The sequence below is a fragment of the Mercenaria mercenaria genome, chromosome 10, assembly GCF_021730395.1.
Source record: "Mercenaria mercenaria strain notata chromosome 10, MADL_Memer_1, whole genome shotgun sequence".
In the NCBI taxonomy this organism is placed as follows: Eukaryota; Metazoa; Mollusca; class Bivalvia; order Venerida; family Veneridae; genus Mercenaria; species Mercenaria mercenaria.
In genome coordinates this window covers 4,036,517-4,056,666 of record NC_069370.1, presented here as the reverse complement: position 1 = coordinate 4,056,666, position 20,150 = coordinate 4,036,517, and the positions used below count along the sequence as shown (strand labels likewise).

The 20,150-nt window shown below is 34.6% G+C and overlaps 2 protein-coding genes across 2 annotated transcripts in view; both read right to left on the bottom strand.

The window, feature by feature from the left end:
• Positions 1 to 4,855: 4,855 nt before the first annotated feature.
• LOC123559858 (uncharacterized) overlaps positions 4,856 to 20,150 on the bottom strand; it is a 30,148-nt gene continuing 14,853 nt past the window's right edge. The window contains exons 8-12 of the mRNA XM_053516665.1: positions 12,084 to 12,307; positions 8,763 to 9,014; positions 6,445 to 6,649; positions 5,873 to 5,964; positions 4,856 to 5,581 (exon numbers count right to left, since the gene is read on the bottom strand). Coding sequence (XP_053372640.1) covers positions 5,205 to 5,581; positions 5,873 to 5,964; positions 6,445 to 6,649; positions 8,763 to 9,014; positions 12,084 to 12,307 — 1,150 coding nt within the window. The 3' untranslated portion in view covers positions 4,856 to 5,204. The remainder of the gene's footprint in view (positions 5,582 to 5,872; positions 5,965 to 6,444; positions 6,650 to 8,762; positions 9,015 to 12,083; positions 12,308 to 20,150) is intronic.
• On the bottom strand, positions 11,745 to 12,701 carry LOC123559859 (myeloid differentiation primary response protein MyD88-like). The gene has a single exon (XM_053552172.1). It carries the CDS (start codon positions 12,358 to 12,360, stop codon positions 11,995 to 11,997), a length of 366 nt encoding a protein of 121 aa, XP_053408147.1. The 5' UTR covers positions 12,361 to 12,701; the 3' UTR covers positions 11,745 to 11,994.

Sequence of the window (20,150 nt, the reverse complement as noted above, 5' to 3'; positions counted from 1 at the left end):
CTTGATCAGGGATGACGTTTTCGGCTTGAACCTGGACCAAACGAGGCGCCGCCGAATGTGATCCAGCCTTTAATATACAATACAACTATTTCTAGAAATGACTGAAACGTTTGCCAGGTCTTGTATATCAGTGCCAACAATTCAAATAGTGCAGGTGGTTTTAATGTCTGTCATTTCGTACCTATTGGTAAAATTGAAGGCATACTACAAAACATGGAGTGGAGTCGTGGAGTGGAGTCGTGGAGTGGAGTCAAAATTGGAGTGGAGTCGTGGAGTGGAGTCAAATTTGGAGTGGAGTCAAATTTTGGAGTGGAGTCAAATTTGGAGTGGAATCGTTGAGTCAAAATTTTGAAATGTTGTATTAAGCCTTTGAAACTCCCATCTAAGTTCCTGTTAACAAAATATTGATTTATTGCCCTTTAGAGAAAATTCGAGTCAGTATATATATAATATATTTCTGAAATAATAAATGTAGTGTCTATATCTATGTTCTAGTTCCATGTATTTCTAACACCTACCATGTGATTGATTAGATATTTGAAGTTTTAACTAGAGTTTATTGGATGGTTGTTGCCTACATTAATTTTCAATTTAAGTGACAGGAGAAAGGTTGTGCATTATCATAGTGGTGTCAATTCCAATTAAAAATGATAAAAAGTCTTTGTAGCATTTCATGATGTAGCACTGGATTTATTATTTAAATTCGAAATGGCATTTGCATTTATATATTAAATGTTCACCACATGGAGATAACATGTTGTTTTTCTTGTTTTTTTTTCTTGTTAATTAAAAGTAATAAATATTTAGGTGAAACTTTATAAAATACATGTTTCTTATCTGTGAAATGCATTTGAGACCACTGGGATGAAGGGGCTATTGGAATTATTAGGTTAATGTCACCATTTGAAGAGAATTTTCTTTCAAAAATTACATGCATAAATGGTTATGACACAGCCCTATTTCTTAACAGATCTTACCATCACACTTGCACCAGATTTTAATTCTTCATATATATCATTTAGATTGATGCAGAAATGAAAGTGTAAACGTGGGAATCATTTTTTTATTGATCAAGGCCTTATAACTCTGACTCTGTTAGACTTTTTAGTCTGACTTGCCTTATAATCACCCCTGATCTAAATCTTAAGATCATTTCATATTGTACATAAATATGATTAAGATTCCTAAAGAAATCCAGGTACATGTAATGTACTAGATCTAACAAGGTGATATGTAACAAATTGTGTTAACCTGAAGGTCCGACAACTCTTGACTTACAGTATACAGGTGTAGCCCAGAATCAAAATTGGCTGAGATTTTAAGATTACATGTATTTTATTTTGATATGTATGTATATAGATGAAATAGGAAGAAATTAACTAAATCATTTGCCCAATATATTTCCAGAAGGTAGTTAGTTACCTGTGATAAACACACAATGGTGAAAATTAATGAAAATTCCAAGTAATAGACAGAGTTTTAGAGGTACAGAAACATACCGTAGAAGTGGTAAAGTTAGCAAGATGGAACTTTTGGCAAATTGTAAAAATTCGCTAATATTTGTAATTAAAATTGTAATGTACCGTAACAATGTCCTATCATTACATAAGTCAGGAAATCAGAAATTTGTTAAAATTTGCGCATGCTATACACATGGATTTAAAACATCGCTAACGTTTTGACACTCGGTTAAAGCCAAATTATAAAAATAACTATTTGAATGAGGTGTACACGCTGGTATACTGGAGCATATCAAAAAATAATCATAACTTAGGTTTGACCTGGGCATCCAGGTCTCAGAATAATAGAATAATCTCAAAATTCTATCATTTTTATACGAGATACAGCAATTTGTGATGAGTTTGAGTTTGTTTTTAAATATTTATTGCGTTTTTCATTTTACAAGACAACTAAAACATCTTTACTCGAGGTTTATTCCATCTGGAATGAGTCTCGAGAGCGATTTATCTTAAGTTGTAAGAACTTGTTTCGCAATGGAGAATAAACAAATTAGTATAAACTTAAAATACAAGAATTTTTTCAATGATCAACATCACACCTGATAAAATTGCAGAGGCTTACTGTACTCAACTCGTCTTTTTTTTAAGTACAAATGTGCAACCATTTAATACAGTAACACTAAATTGGGTGTTGCTATAATGGAAAAATGTTTCATTGTAGCAACCTGCAGCCCGCAAAATATATACATGTACACTAAATTGCGGGTTTCGGGTTGCAGGTTGCGGGTGGATACAATAGAAATTTTGTCAGCAATAAAATTAATGAATTTAACACACCAACATGCATGCTACTTATTTTTTTTTACCCAAGCTAAACGGTAGTCAATATTGCAATATCAGTGGACATAAACAATTTCAAACACTAATATGCATAATCACAAATATTAAATTATTTATGTAACAAGTTTAAATATCTAAATTTTATCTCACTTGCATAAATTCCTCTTTTTTATTTTAAATTGAATGCTGCTGAAATAGTTCATCTAATAAAATAATTAAAACTTGTAAACTGATTTTGGTATTTAGAATGGGACTGAAAGGTTCTCATAATAAATCTGTCGACAAGTTTTGAAAATGATCTAAGGCCAAGTGAAAAATGTGTTAAGTAAAACAACAAAAACAACAAACTTCAATAAAAAAAACACACTGATGAGGAGTGTTATATTTGTTCACTGATAAAGATTATGAAAAATATTGTTTATTATTATACCCAACCCATCAGACCTACAATTGTTCAGTTGGAATTTAGTTTTGGAAACTAAGTTATTACTTTTTACCAGTATTTTATACTGTGGTCTATTTGAATATGTTCCCATGGGTTGACCGCCTTTTGATTTGTTTACAACTGTTCTCAAATAAATAAAATTGCATTTCATATCTATGGGATGCTTTAAAATCTTTTCAAAAATAATGAGATAAAATATACTGACAATTAACAATTTGATCAAGCCCTCTTTTCCGTGTACCTACAATCAATGTAAGACAAAAGCATTATTATGTTGAATAGTTATAAAAATATCAATAAATAAATATTCTTGATAAAACAAATTTGACTCCACTCCATGAAACCACTCCAATTTTGACTCTGCTCCATGACTCCACTCCAATTTTGACTCCACTCCACTCCAAATTTGACCCCACTCCACGACTCCACTCCAATTTTGACTCCCCTCCACGACTCCACTCCACGACTCCACTCCATGTTTTGTAGTATGCCAAAATTCAAGTCGTATTTTATACAAAATATGTATAGGTATATAATAATGAACCACAGGATCCATATGAGATGTTATGCAAAATAATTACTGTAAGAGCAATAACCCTATTACCTCCAGCTATTTTTCTGTTTTATCCAGCAAATACACATGTCAGAAACATTTTCTACCTAGTGCAATACGGATTTTGACTTTGTCTCATCGTACCTATTTGTGAATTTCTAGTCGTATTTTACATAGTGTATGTATAGGTATTGTAAATGAGTAAATCTGATAATCAAGCACAGGGCACGTATGAGGTACTATGCAAGATAATTTCTGTCAGTCGAACATTTAATGTTCATCTTATTTTAAACTAAAATTACAATTTGACAGTATGTAGCAGCAGGCAATTACCATTATAAAGCATGATTTTTTACAACAGATCTACATGAAATTTACTAAAGCGCTTTGTTCTGCATTTTCATTTAACGCATATGGAACACTAAGTCACTCGGGACTCATGGAATTGGACGGAAATGTAAGAGACCGATATGGTTTCAAAGTGGAAAATATTAAAAATTCTAACACCACCAACAAATAAGGCCTAAAAATTCTTTGTTTCCGGTAACATGCTCAAAGAATAGGGTAGGTAGGTTGGAAATTTTTTCTTTTTCTTGGATTTTTTTTATAAAGGGAGACTTTTCGGATTTCTAACATCAATGACCATGTTTAAAGCATAAAAAGTGCAGTTTTGCAACTTTTTGTTAAAAAGTTGAAAAAATTATTCTCCAAGGCCATAAAAACATTTAGGGTCGGTCGGGATACCAGAAACAAAGAATTTTATTTTACGCCTAACCTACATACTTATAGAGCAAATTCTATCTCGGGTTATTCTCTTAAACTATGCTGCGCGCTTACCATTTATACACTGCCAAATGCTGCGGTGTAACGCGCAGTTGTAATTACTCCATTGATTCTCGTCTGACGTTATTTGAAGTAAGTCGTGTTAGAATCAAAATAATAAGTATCTAAATAAGGTTTATCGCAGAATAACCCTCGTTTGTCGTTCTTATATGTAGAAATATATCAAGAAGGCCGAAGGCTTTCACGCATACGCACAAGAACTCCAAACGAGGGTTATTCTACGATAAACCTAATTTTGATACTTATTATTTCTTAGATATTTCTGTAAAAGTATAGGACAGTATTGCACAGTTGTGGGCAAGCTGTTTGGTTTCCATATCTAATTCTAATTTCACTTTTAGACAACCGTGTTGTCAAAATTCATTAACTGTTAGAATCGAGTTAAAAGTTCAAAACATGTTTCACATTAAACTGTGCAATTCTATAAATGAATAAGAAACTGATAAAGGTATCAAAATGCAGTGGATACAATTTTCACAAATATAAAACACAAATGCCACCGTTTTGACCTTTGACCTACTGACCTCAAAAATCCAAAGGGTTCGTCTAATGACCACAGGTAACTAATATCCTATGACATGTGACAGGTGCTAGCCCAAGCACTTGTCAGTTTTCTTTATTAGAAACTGAACGGTCTAAATACGGACACACGGACCGGTCAACTAAAACCCTACTCCTCCTTGAAGGACAGAATAAAGATACAGATGCCAGACATCCATCCATATGTTGTTAATGCCAAATTTTAACAAGATTGCGTCATATAGTTTACATATAGTTAAGTATATGTGCACATAGTACTTGTAATTGATATTGTATGCACAGAAACAATTCCTGGTCATTTTAATATCGGCTGGTGATATTCTCACTTTTCTTATCTTTGAAACTGAGTTGTACTTGTTTGTATCTTGTCATGTTAATGCTCTTTGTGTATATATTTGTATTTAGTTTACTTATTTGTATTGATTGTTGTTTGAATAATTTTGCCATGATGCTCTCCTATCTGTGGAGGTAATAAAGAATCTATCCGACGTTTTCGTCCATGTGGTTTGAGCTGTCCTCGAGCTCAGGACATTGACGACACGTTGTATTCCATAGGTTCTCTCGGCCGGGTACCAGCACATACACCGATCGGCCTACTTCCGGGCCTGGATTGTACGTGCATTTGGTCTGAGCTGTCTTCGTGCTCATCAAGACGACGATGGGAGGGAAATTTGATATCTTTCAGACTTTCATCACTCATTTCGAAAGGATTTGATGGATCTCCCTGCTCGAAATAGGTTGTCGGTCCAACTGGTGCAATGATTGCCGTGAAGAGTCGATACCAGACCCATTCAACCATCTCGGACTTCGTGAAATCGCATACGGGCAAGAACCGAAGGATTCTTGGCAACTGTGTGTTTTTCTCGTGGATAACAGGAATCAACTTCTTACTTCTCGCACCTGTAAAATAAAACAATACCGTCTAAATACAGTTTCGTTCGAGTCTCAATGTACTTGATAATATTCATTCCCACTTTCTTTCAATAATACTAACATTTCTGGCTAGCACATAGCCCTGCCTGTAACACTGGCGAGAGGGATTTACAGCATACATAATTAGATAAAATAATGTTGAGTGAGACACGACCATCACAAGATAGTCGCAAGCATGATCAGTTAACGGTAATTAATGAAGTTGATTATCTCACGAATTCGAAATTTCATCATATGTAAAGGTAAAATGAAATATACCTGGAGAAAGGGCATGAGCAAACTTGACTTGGAAATCACAAGCTGCACTCTGCAAGAACATTCTTGACGTCAATATCACCACACGTGTACACCTGAAAGGGCAAAAGAAACATTGGCCATTTAGGAACTTTGGGAATGCATTGTTTGATGTAGTTTGAATAATAAAATGTTAAACAAGGTAGACCTTTAGTGACCGTTTCAAGTTCGTATTTTTATTTATTTGAAGAATCGCTGTCTTAAATAGTAGTCAACCGTCATATTGCCTGCAGAAGAAAGTGTAGCAAAGTCGATGGGCTGCACAGTTGGTCACCTTCTTACCTTAAACATGTCAACATCTTTGGGTACAACGCAATATTTAAGTCTCTATGTTAAAGCTCATATCCTTAAACTTTACTTTACAAGGCCGGACTGCGATTAATACGTACCTTTAGTAAACAAAGATTGCTTTGAAACTGGTAATGAGTAGATACGACAACTAAGATAAGAATGTTTCTTGGTATTGTGATACTGCGATTTCGTGATCTCATCATAAACAGTTAAAATAATTTTATTCCCTGCGAGAAAGGTTTTACCTTTTTTCGACGAGATACGCTGTGATGGTATACTCGGCAGAACCCGGTAGATCATCCCTTCCCGGTACAAACAGTTTAAGACCTCGTTTAACCTCTAGTTCATCAATCATTTTGTACAGGAATTGACGATCATTTTCATCCCCTGCTGTGTAGCATATGAAAGCATCATAGAATGTTTTGCTTTCTCTCACAGGAGCTAAAGGCCCTATAATATAATATAATATAATATAATATAATAATTTAATTTAATGAATATAATTTTTTTTTTTCAAATTGGTACTAAGCATTTCCATAAATTACAACAAGCGCAATATATCAAAACACCAAGTTTGATTGGTTAACGACAGGCAACTTAAACAATCTAAAAGTCAATGCAAATATTGTCAGTCAATGCTAGGCCGGTAAAGCAATCTAAAAGGCGATACCAAGCTGTTCAACCTTTAGCCTGCTGCCTGCAAATGATTCTGCCTTTGGGACCAGTGCAGACAAAGATCAACATGCACGCGCAGGCTGATCATAGTCTGCAATGTTTGCAATCCAGTCCGTAAATTTTCAGCAAACACCCCTTCTAATAATAAATGGTACTGAGCAGGGTAAAGGTTTAGGAATCTAAAAGCAATGCCAGTCTGGTTTAGGGATCTAAAAGCAATGCCAGTCTGGTTAAGGGATCTAAAAGCAAAGTCAGTCAGGTTAAATGATCTAAAAGCGATGCCAGTCTGGTTAAGGAATCTAAAAGCAATGCAAGTCTGGTTAAGGGATCTAAAAATCAATGCCAGGTTGGTTATCTAACTGGTATTCTTATAGCAGCAGTGTCGGTTGTAAAGTATCTGATCTATTCTTATCTCAGATGTTGTACCTGTAAGGAAAATCAACATAATAGTCATATGAAATGACACAAATTATTTTTATTATTATTATTATTATACATATTCTCATATTTTAAAATGAACTATACATGGACTCATTGTTGGTATTATTTTTGGTTCTTTCCCTTGTGAACATGGAGTCCATTCAAAGTACTTTAATGCTAGAATTCTGCATTTGCTGTGGTGCGTGAAGGTTTTTTATTATCTGTCATGAGTAGACTAAATCAGAATAAGACTAGTATTATTTGTATGCTTCCAAATGATCTTCATAAACAATAACTTTACCATTACAGCTGCAGGCTTTAAGTGCCATGTGGCGAATGTTAACCCTTAACCCTTATTTGGACTATTTTCCTATTAATTCTGGTCCTTTTTGAGAATAAAGTACATTAAATGTACTCTACAAGCCGACGCTAGGTCGTGTGTCTTTATTTCTCATAAGTACGCTCAAGCAACCGAGTGTGTTCCTGTTTCGCTTTAGCCTTAGTTTCCTTCTATGCTTCTAATACCCTTATAGATTTGTATAAATGAATAAAATACAGAGTCAATAAAAATAAGGTAATATATCACTTTTATCAGGAAGTTTGAATGTTTGAGCAAGTTTCGTTGATAAACTTATTGATTAGAATGAATCACATGGATTGACAAAATGCGAATTTTCTCCACATTCCAGCGATCTGCAAAACTTATATTTTGGTATGTTATTTCCCTTATTGAAGCAAATATTCATACTAAGTACTAAATGATTATCTTCGTCATGTAAGTGTAAACAGTGCTGTGATCCGGAACCCCCATGATCCAGAGCTGACTAATCAACTGTAGTTGTCATAATCTAGTAAATGTTAAACTAAGACGGTTTCCAAGACGCGCCACTGCTACCAATTATTTAGAAATTCCGACATATTCAAGCTTAGACGTACAAAGTCAAATTGAATGTTATATCTTCAATTTACTTTTCTCTCTAATTTTGTTTTCGTCCATTAGCATGAGTACGTCTGGGTATCAAAAACTAATTGATATGAATTATCTTGTACAAATGTAATTAAATATAACTTCTTTTTTCAATACAGCACGATTTCATTCATTTATTTATCACTCGCGTTTTTTATATTTCAATACACGAAACCGATACAATTATACAAGATATCTCGGTTTGTTAAATGTCTTCATACTTATCTTATGATACAAAAACAGAAGAATGTACACGCATTAATAAGTTGCCAGGGACGGAAATCAAGTGATATGTCTCAGGAAGTACTTTCACTTGTTAGTTCATGTAATTGCAAACAAAATGGTTCTGTACGTTTCGTCGGTCGGTATCTGTTTATAAAAATAACACTTACAGAGTTTGTAAACTATGTGTAAAATCAGTATGCTATTAAAAACTTATGTTATAACAACTCAAGAAACCTTATACTCCACAGACTTCCACCTAATCTATGTTTTGACTACCTGGTTTCAGTTTCTGTTGTTCTTCATATTTGACACAATCTTGCACTGAAATGAAAATAACATAATGTAAAATGTTTGCTTTTTTAACAAAATAGCAATTTGCAAACATTAATACATTATCAAACGATGTAATAGAAGAAAAATTGGTAATGAAAATCTCTGCACTAATAATGTAATTGACGCAAACGACAGCAATATTTGAATGCACGTAAAACAACAAAATCGCGACAACTTCAGAAAACCATATCGAATCTCACGCTAACTTCGTTTGACTGAATATGTTTATGTATTTTGCAGATACTTTTTAGAAAGACTCTATGAAAATACATAAAAGTCTACCTGTTCATTGTTGTAATTTACAAGTCTTACACGATGTTAACACTGAAATAATTTTGCCTAACACAAAAGTCGTTGCAACATATATATCACGAAACAGCCATAGACACAAACAGATTTTAGGAATGATATATAACTATCCTTAACTATACGTTTGTCTTTTCTCGTTAGAAAGATGTGCTGTTGCGTTGTAAATGGTTTGTGTGTTATGTAGATCAAAGGAATTCCATCGTAGTGTAAATATTATAAAGTGCAAAATAAATTTTCAACTTTTACAGACTTCCAGATGGTAAAGAGTGAAACTAGTATATACATATAAACTGCGGTAGTCAGTATTATTTAAAGTAGGTCGGGAAATAACCATCTTAAGTGGCAGGGTCAAGTTTCATATTGTGACCCTGGTACGTTTTTTTTTTAAAAAAATAGGTAGATGTATTTTAAAGGCATTTGTATTCAACTGGTTATTTATGATGTCTATAGAACAAAGGATTCATGCAGACGAGTAACTATTGTGTAAAATAAATAAATGCTTGAATCGATTTACACGGCCGAGTCTAAAATTTTACCTGAGGTAACGGAAGTCAGACGAAATCCATCCATCCGGATAAAGCTCAAATTTGCGGAAAAAGTAAAACGGTTATGAGACACTTTTTGTCCCACCATTATTTTCGTCTGGTCACGTGCTATGAAAATATACTTATGTTTTAGGTCAGCCATTTGCAGATAATGCGGTATAGTTCGCGCAAGGTGTGCATTTTATTTAATGTCATAAAACCGGAGCTTTTCTCTTTTTTCTTTGTCATAGAAACAACGGAATCGACAGTCTGAAAACGTCACATGATGAATAATAAGTATATGCAATACATCCGCTCTAAACTTCTTTGGCATTTCTCAGAATTTGAATTTTCATGATGTTTTAGCACTGGTATCAACGCAGATTTGTGGAATTTTCTGATTTACCGTAGTTTTTTTCAAGTTTCAAGTTTTCAAGTTTTTTTTAATTTCAAGTCCTGCCCCTTTAAGGGCATAAAACATTTACAATTACAAATAAGACAATACATTATAAGACAACAAAGTACAGAATGATATTGCAAGTATATTGAAATTAAAACACAGCATCTGCGAGGATCCTGTCCCAACCGATAGCCATGTGCCCCCTATGACTCAAGCTAAATCCCCTCGTACAACCATCCAGAGAGGCACACGAGCACTAGAGAAAACAGAACCCCAGCAGATGTACAGCACTCGACAGTAAAATATGGCAAATGAATTAACATAAAAATAGCAAAATTCTCGCATGATGGAGACTGAAAAGTAAAAAAAGATAATCTGTTTAAGTACAAAGGGACAACATATTGCTAACTTTGACAAAGCATTTTTGTACCTTGTCCCCATAATTCAACAAAATAATCATGGCGATAGGGGACAGAAAATTTGAAAATTCCACAACTTTGCGTTGATACCAGTGCGATGTTTTAATATGAAAAATACAATTTTGAGAATGGTCAGGCAAGATCAGAGCATACATGCATATACTTAGCATGTCGTCGTGTTATGTTTTAACCTGTCCCATATTATCTGCTAATGTTAAACGTATGTATATTTTTCAAGCACGTGAATGGTTGTGAGAAATGTGTCTCATTACCGTTATTTTTTTTTTCGTAAATTTGAGCTGGATCTAGATGGATCGATACCGTTTCCATTTCGTCTGTCTTTTGATGCCTCAGGTAAGATTTTAGACCCGTCCGTCTGCATGGAACTATAGGAAAATCGATTCAGGCATTCATTTATTTCACATAACAGTTACTCGCACGTGGAAATCCCCTTTTAAATATATCTGGCTATTTCATTCGGAAAACCTAACCGGGGCACAATACAAAACTGACCCCTGCTACTTCAAGATATACTAAGGAAGTTTCTAAAGGGAAGTTTTTAACCTTATTGACATGTCAGTACTCGTCTCTCTTGTGCTAAGAATAAAATTATTTAAAATCTTAAGAAGAAAACATCGATCCGTTGCAAAACTAATATACACATGCAACTTGGTTGTTTGTCATACACCAAATCAATTAAAGCGACTCTCAAGCTTTGCATAGCGGTGGAAGAACTCCATGCCCTTTCCAGTATCATTTCAGTCATCTGTTAGATCATAGGCCTTCTGCCAACATCTTGGCTGAACCTTCTGTAACCAGCTGGGAGGGACCACAGAACTTTACCAGCTGGGTGACTTCATTGAATGAAATAGTTCTACATCTGTTGCCGGGTTTCGAACCAACATAAACGAAAGTCTAGTGTTTTAGAGTCAACACGGCACCTCATTTCAGTAATAATGGCTTTCTAGTATCTTCTTAACATTGTCAATTTCGAAAAAAATGATATAATAAAACATATGTTATCTGTCAAGTTCGTTTAAGTACATATATTAATATCTTCTTTCTTTTTTGAAAGAAGAATCAAATCAATATTTCGAATGACCCAGACACTTAGTGTTCATTTACACAAAGATTCATTTACATAAAGATTATCGACCGTCGACATAAAAGAAGTCTTATCAATTTACCGTGGGCAGTCAGTTGGCACATCTCCACGTTCAACCTGATAAAAACTTACTAATCGACTGTCGGCAGTCAGATCATCATAAAGAGAACTTACCAGTCGAGCAAAACCTATCTATCACTCGTCGGCAGTCAGTTAGCACATCATAACTTTCCATCATACTCAATAAAATCTGTGAAAAAAATCCTTTGGAAGCATAGAACGCAACCAAGCAAATAATATCAGACTCGTTTTGATTATGTTCATGACAGGTAATGAAATGTGCAACACCCCTCAAAGTCCTCAGCACCGGATATCTGATCAATCTATCGTTGGCACTCAGTTGGCGCATCATTACGTTTCATCTTATAAAAACCTGACTAATCGACTGTCGGCAGTCAGTTAGCACATCATAACGTCCCATCATATAGAGATACGTCCATAGTTTACCAACGTTCCCATTTTGGCCTGTCCACAGATCCAGCAACTCAGTGGTCGGGCTCCTCTGTCGCTTCATGTCCATTATATCTTGGTAGTTAAACCCGGCAAGCTCCGCCAGTCCGCTATAGTCATTCACAATATCGGAATCAATACCGTCATTATCTACCACGACAAGTACTCCTTCAAGATCTAAAAAACTCGACAACTTCCGCCGTGAAGTAGTTCTTAGAGCCCTCAACGGAGTGAAGTTATAAATGGCAGGCAAAACAAGTTCATCTTCATCCATGTTTTATATTTTCTCCGACACACAGAAACGTCTAATAAAAATGTATTTATCTGCTTAACAAAACACGTAATAAAGCCCAGCTGAAGAATGAAAACTTCGCCTTCAGAATGAGAAATTTGTTTGTTGTCCAGGAAGTTTTAGAAATCCGATCTATATACACATCGCGAACCGTTCAATCCAACGATACGGTAAACGACTTTGATAATAATGTGACTGTCGCATTAATTTTGATTTATATGAAGAATCATGGACATATATTATTTTCTTATTAATCTTAAGTTAACTCAAGAATTTGACATAGGTTTTAATTTTGTTTTGACATACAACGTATTATTGAAACTGTTAATTTTTTTATATTATCTTCCCTATTTTTTATGCATTAACTTCCTTAATGGCTCTGCTTGTACACGTTCCTGTGCAACATTGATTGTATTGTTTTCTAGTCATGTAATATTTGGTCAGAGTTATATTACACCTCAAAATGGTAGCAACGCATTTTGATAGTTCGACCGAGTTTTGGTAGCGACAAAATGCGTTGCAAGGGTACATATGATGTGTTAAGGATCATGGAATGGAACGTGTTTTGATAGTTTTTTTTCTACAACAGGGGCTGTGCTCATTTTTACATAACGCACAAAAGAGAGAGATAAAAGGAGGAAATGTCTCCTATAAAAATGGCGGGGGACGGGGTTCACAGTTCTCCTTCGGAGATATAGCTTTCGTATAAAAATAACCAAAATGTAGATTCCTGAGAGTGTGAAAGGGGCCTCAAACGACGCTTCCTATGCAATAACATTGTATTGTTTTGTTGTTTAAATGTGCTAGTGTTGTCGGAGGAATAGTCCACCAAGTCCTTTTAAAGCACGGAAATTTTGAATTCTGTAAAACGAAGTATAAATGTGAGGATGGCACGTGGGTCCTCCGTCTAGATATCTTTTAAAACATCCCACACAAATATAAATGGTGAATTATGTGCGTGTTTTAGGGGTCTTAGATAAATATTTCCGGCAAAAATGACTTTTTCTCTTTAAAGGTGAGGGGTTTCGAGAGCCCACCACAGATATCTTTGAAACACAACGTAAAAGAATGGTAAAATGTGGGCGTGGGCTTACGTCGTTAGATTTAGATTTTTATTTTGTATAGTATTTCGTGTTTGGGTTCCTCCTAAACCTAACCCTAACCCTAACCCTAACCTGGACAACGCATGGAAATGGTGGGTTCTGTGTGTTTAGATGGGTAAGAAATATATCATTTACTCAGAAAGGAAGGGTCCTCCGCAATAAGGTATACCTTTTCTCGTGAATATCCTGAACTTTAATCTCAGACAGTCTATACTTACTTATGGGCGTTTGTGAAACCTGTCCCAGGGTCATGAGAACGACGCATAAAATAATTGTGGTGAACAGTTGTGCCAAGTTCCTTCAATATCTCTCGATGTATGTCAAAGTTAGAGTTGCATTGGCCTCTCTTACGTGTGGTCCAATGGTCCTGCTTGACTGCCAAGGTCAGATGAGCGACTAATTTCCATCATGTCTCTCTTTGAAATAATATTGTCCGTTCGTCACAAAATAATCATTTTGTAAATCATGAGATTATTATTAATACCGTTTAGCGTTGGATGTGTACATATCCAACACATTTTGGTACTATTTTTTTGTAAACTATCAAATTGTGTTGAGTGTAACGCATTTCGGTATTGACTACCAAAACTTTGCGTTGCTACCACTTTGAGGTGCAACAGAGCTACTTTATCTATGAAAAGCATTATAGGAATTTAGATGTTCGTATTTGTATATAAAAGTCATAATTTTTATCATCATGTCAGATAACGTTAATCTTCTGAACGAAACGATTTCTATCCATAAAGCTCCTTTGATTGCAAGCATTCAATAGATAGTTTAAATAGTAGCGAAAGTTATTGGCGCAAAATATTACTTTATTGAAAGTGAAAAAGACACTTTGAAAAACCGCGTATATTTTATGTTTGCAAACAATCACAATAGCCGTAAGACGTCTACACCTTTTCTGTCAGACTTCAAATATCTAATCTCAGAAATAGACATTTTCCATCAGGCTTGAATTATCTTATCTCATCTCAGACCAAATGCATTGCTTAGACGTAGGACTGACTAATGGTGGGGGCGGGGGAGTAGGGGTGAGGAGAGGCAGCCAATATATGCTTTGCACCAGTCCCTCTAGTACTTGACCTCCAGACTATATTTTAAGAAGAAATAAAAGTAAAAAGGGTAAAAAGAAACCCATTGCTAGTGTAGATAGATGCATTGGTAAAAGATCTCGACAAGAAGTATCTACTGGCTACAATGGAAAAAAAATCTTTTTACGGTTTAAGGTATTATTTGGATACGATTGCCAATTTTCGACAGCGCCCTTTGCCCGGCTTCCAACTTTTAAGACGCTCCTACGCCAGTTAAAAAGCAGAGGCGATTGGCGCGCAGGTCCTCATAATTTCGGAGTTGCGGGACAGCACATCTTGCGTTTAAAACTTTTAATAAAACAGAAGAATTTATCCTGATAATTCAGTCTATGGGTCCCCCATATACTCAAACAGCAGAAGAGGGACAATTCCCAATCTTAATACCCACACACCGTTTCAAAGCTCGATTTCAGAACCCTTTTACGCATTTGCATAGGTACTTGACTTCTTAAGTTATTAGTATTTAGAACTTTTAATAAAGACAAAGGTCATGACGGAGCAAATGAAACGGACCAGCCATTTGAAAAGAAAGTAGAATACTTACGTCTAAGCGACTTATGGAATTACACCATTCTCAAAACTGTATGATTTGTGTGAGGTCTTTTAATACTAGCAAAAAACTATAACCAAGTGAGAAGCATTAGTACGGAAGTAGGTAATTACGCACGTCGACCTCTCTATAACAATAAGCGTACTTTTATGTACGAGAAAAACGAAGATTTATTTTGTACGGCTGAGTTGCACAAAATAAGGTGGCAAGAATATGAGACCTGCATTATTTCAGTGTTTTGCAGCGACATAATTAAATATAACCAATGATTTATTTTGCAGCGGTGGAAATACAGTAATTAATTCATAAACCCAGTCATTGTCTAAACGGTGATTAAATAGATACTTAGCTTACTGTCATATGACAATGTGTCACAAATTTACTAGGATGATGACATCAAGAAATTTCATTGTTAAGGATTGAGCTTTGATAAGATCTGTAAAAATGATTCGTTGGAAGCAAAGAATGCAACGAAGAAGAATAAAAAAGGCTCGGTGTGATTGAGTCTGTTCATGAGAGGTAATGAAAACATGTATGCGTACGTGTAGTGATTTTCTCAAATTGCTTACTTTGCTACACGTACAGTTTTGAGATTTAGTTTAAATTACCATATTCACAAACACTAAATGCAAGATAAATCATTGCATTAATGAAACCTCAGCTCCTGGAATACTTTGTCTCAGCAAAAACATACAACTTTGTTATGCAAATTAGTGCACAGCCATTTGTAATCCCGCTCGAAAGTAGTTCAGAAATATAGCCACATATACCAAGTTATTCCTTGGTCTACGACAAAAACAATATGCATGTATCTCTTCCGGGGACCGCGACTGGATCCGGAAATGACGTCATCAATATGACGGCCGATTACGAAAATACTACTGCTGAATAATTTCTGGAAAAATCAGTAAAATTGCTTATAATATCGAATATCATGTCATTAAACAAGCCAGTGGGACATTTCAAATATCTATATTTACATTTTTTTCAGGAAACAATATATTCAATTTATTTTAACTGTTTAATTTGTACCCAACCCACTTAATTTACAATGCATTTTAACACGCCGCTTCTACCTCTTGATATTAACTATTTTCGACTATTCTTATGGTGTTGAATTTGAAATAAGTTAATTTCCGAAAGTTACAAGAAATATAACATACAATTAGGGAATATATATTACCAATATCTGCTTTTAATAAGTACCTAGAAGGAAAGGAATTTGAATGCAGTAAAAATCAATGTCGGCACAGATTGTTGTCTATGCTATTATTAAAAGATTATGTGCAAATTACATGCATTGTTGCAAGTTCATTTTGATTAGATTTAAGCACGATCAAGACGATTATGCCAGTAGAAGTTTAACAGATCCTTTTTTAATAAATGCAAGTGTTAAATTCAAGATAGTCTTCTTAATTCAACACTGAAAGTGTTCTACTTAATTCGTCTTCAGTCCGCGATAACAAAGCTATCTACAAACAGTATTATTCATTACTCCTGCATATAAAACGTTCTGAGTTTAATATGGGCTTTCCGCAATTATCTTCAGCTAATTGCAGCAGGAAGGGCATCAGGGGCATGGGGTAGTCGTTTCATTGTCTTTTTTCATCATTCCTTCTCTGCAACTCAAAGTATTTCTCAAAAGATCCGATAGGTGATATACTCTGCAACGCCTCTTTAAACCGTAACACTGCAGCAATGCATGTATAGTTTAGAACATGATAAATACATGAACAAAGTAAAGCATATAGACAGAAAGCTTAGAACGTAAAATAAAGGAAAAGAACGTAGTGCGGCAACGCCTTGGAACGGTCAGTTGTAATACAACGCTGGTGTACTTAAAACAGTATTTTGGGAACAATGCTCACACTCTATATCTCCACCATATTCCAATGAGATAAAACAGTATACATAAAAGTAAGCCGTCGACTGCTTAATGTCTTATTCACGAAAGGGAAACTAAAGGCGCGTTATGTGAAAAACAAAAATGATTGGGTTAATATCTATATGAAAAACCTCTGGTCCTTTAGTTTTATATAGTTCATTTAATATTATCACAATAGAATTCCGCTTAAACTGGTGCTAAAGGGCGTGAATGTATTTCACCTTTCTAAATCTCTCATGAACAAACTTAGTCAACCGAGTCTTCTATTATTTTGATTAGATGAGTTCTATACTTTCAAGGGATCTTCCTGAAGCTTTTTACAAACAATCTGCCCATGTTCTCCATGCCGTTGCAGAAAGCAGAACGACAGCAGAATATTATTAAGGATCCGACGAATCAGGAAAGCAGAAACATATCAAAGCAGCTCAGTATTAGTGGGCTTTAAAAACTATCATGGCGTCGTCCACCTCTTTCGTTAGACACGATCAAATAGGAAAATCTAGCATCCAGCTGACAAAGGACTGAACACCAAATATGCAATATATCTCGAAATAAGTGGGTCAAAACCGCATATGATAAAACATTTTATCATTTTACCAAATACATTTGAATTTGATAAATAAATAAGTATTGTTTTACATCACTTAGTAACAGAAATGTTTTAAATTGCTATTAAACGTAAAAACACACACTGAATAACGATACTGACATTAAGTAGAATATTCTTGCAGTTGATAATAACGGTATTTTTGCAAAATGACATATTGATAACGTTCACTGAATTCTTGAAAGACGCTCTTGCAAAGATATGGCGATTACATAAAGGTAAAGGAAAAGGTATTTATCAAACATCGCATATAACCGACAGACAACATGACCTACAGCTATTGTGAGACAAAGCACGCATCTAGTAACAGATACCTACCTGGTCCGATATATTTCAAAAAAGTGTATGGGGAACATCCCCCACCCATCAAAATAGAATAAAAGCTTGGGTAAATCAGTGTACTTAAATCAATTTCAACTATGGAGATACATGTATGTCATCCCAAGCGATGCAGTATTGTAGTCTACATTTAATAACTATACCTCCCTGGCATAAACATGTCAACTATTCGAGCAACAACTAATTGACCGTATTTGAAAACATCATCAAGAATGCGTGAATTATTGTTGATATAGCTGACTGTGCATAACGTTTTCCAAATCAGAAGAAAAATATCTGCGACAAGCTAGGCAGAAATAGTTCTCACGGATTACTTATTACATCTCGAAAAAAATGCATTCCCTAACCGGACATCAATGTTGTTCAATATGGAGAGGGTTTGACACACTGCTTCATATGGCCACATGAACAAATAGCAATGTAAAAAAGAGAAAAGGTTTAACTGAACTTAAATGCATAAAAATGCGTTTAATTTAAGCAGTTCCTTTGTCATTCATTAGAATATTAGGTAAATAGGTATAAAGAGTAAAGAAATTATATGAAACAATTAACAGCACACCTTGTAATTGTTGGATTTTAATTTTTCTAGGAATGTTTTTTCAGAGTTTGCATATACATTGTCGCAATATCGTTCCACGCGGAGTAAAATATCAGTTAGGCATGAAGTTATACGATAAAATAAACTAGTATTGGTACATCTAAAAGGGTTAAAACATCTATGAAACGAGCTTAATGTGATTGTATATGCAATTAAGGAATCCACCATAACCTTGCTGATCATCTATGGGAACTTTGAAAATACAAACTTCAGGGATGTGATTAGAGGCCAAATCCTGTTCATTAGAAGGACTCAAGGTGTAGATTTATATATATATAATTAACTACTATAAATTTCCTTATGTAAAACGGTAAATATACTGTAGGCGCTAAACGACGATGACATCATAGACCACCTAGTATGCTGGACTAAAACGTACATAAAGAAATCTTCTGATGATTCCTTTTGTAGATTTCTTTAACTCAGGTTTACGGGGAAGTATGTATTAATTGGATTTATCAATTTTAATAGGAGAATCTACACTATAAAATAGTTCACGTTTTAAAGCTGTTACATCATTAGAAACAACATTCTTAAGATTGCATTATGTAACAGATTTTTTTCTACTGATTTTGCGTTCTGACAAAATTGTCGGCGCAATAAGCCGATCTGACACACTCACACAGATAACAAAGGTATATAGATATATATAATTATGTTATTTGACTATGGAAGTGATAGAGTATTTGACTATTTCTATTTTTAATCAAGCATACTGTGCCATTTAGCAGAAATTTGCTCACTTAATATCGTTATTTAGTTATTTTCGTCATTTTCTGATATTTATGGATATTTTTCATTTTAAGCATAGTTAATTACATCTTATTTTTCATAAAAGTGTTGTTTCTGCTGGAATAAACATTACCTTCACTAAATATATCAGTTTTACAATCATAACATAGTTTTCAAAGACGTTGTCACCTGTAATTATTAAGCAGTCATACATTTTCTGCCTTTCTTATTTTCTCTTTAGCCGCCATATTTATGACGTCATAACTTTTTCAGGTCGCGTGTCTGGAAAGAGATACATGGGAAATTACGATAACTCACTTCAATCTACAATGTGGTATAGGTCTCTATATTTCTCAATATTTTTCTCACGGCGGCCCATATTCCCACAAATCGACGTGTACTAAATTATGAAACCTACATGTACGAAATCTCAACCACGCGAATACATTACACCAGCGAAACAACAACAACAACAAAAACATATAACCTTGGTATGCAATTTGACAAACCTACATATGTGAAAGTTTACCTCTCGAATACCTTTTCTCAGAAAAAAATCAACATAAACTTGTTATGCAAATTTACCAAACTACATGTGTGAAATCTCACGAATATATTGTCTCAGGAAAAACAACACCTAATCTTAGCAAATTAACAAACAAAGGACATTTTAATACGTCTAACTGGCAGGATCACCGCGTACTGTATCAATATGTAATTTGTTCATATCTCAGGACAGCAAAAATGAACAAAGAATGAGTTAGAACACTGTAATATTGTTCATACAATAACCAACATGTAAAAATATCTGTATATATTCTTTGACCTGTTTTTTTTTTAAAAATATTTATATATACACAGGGT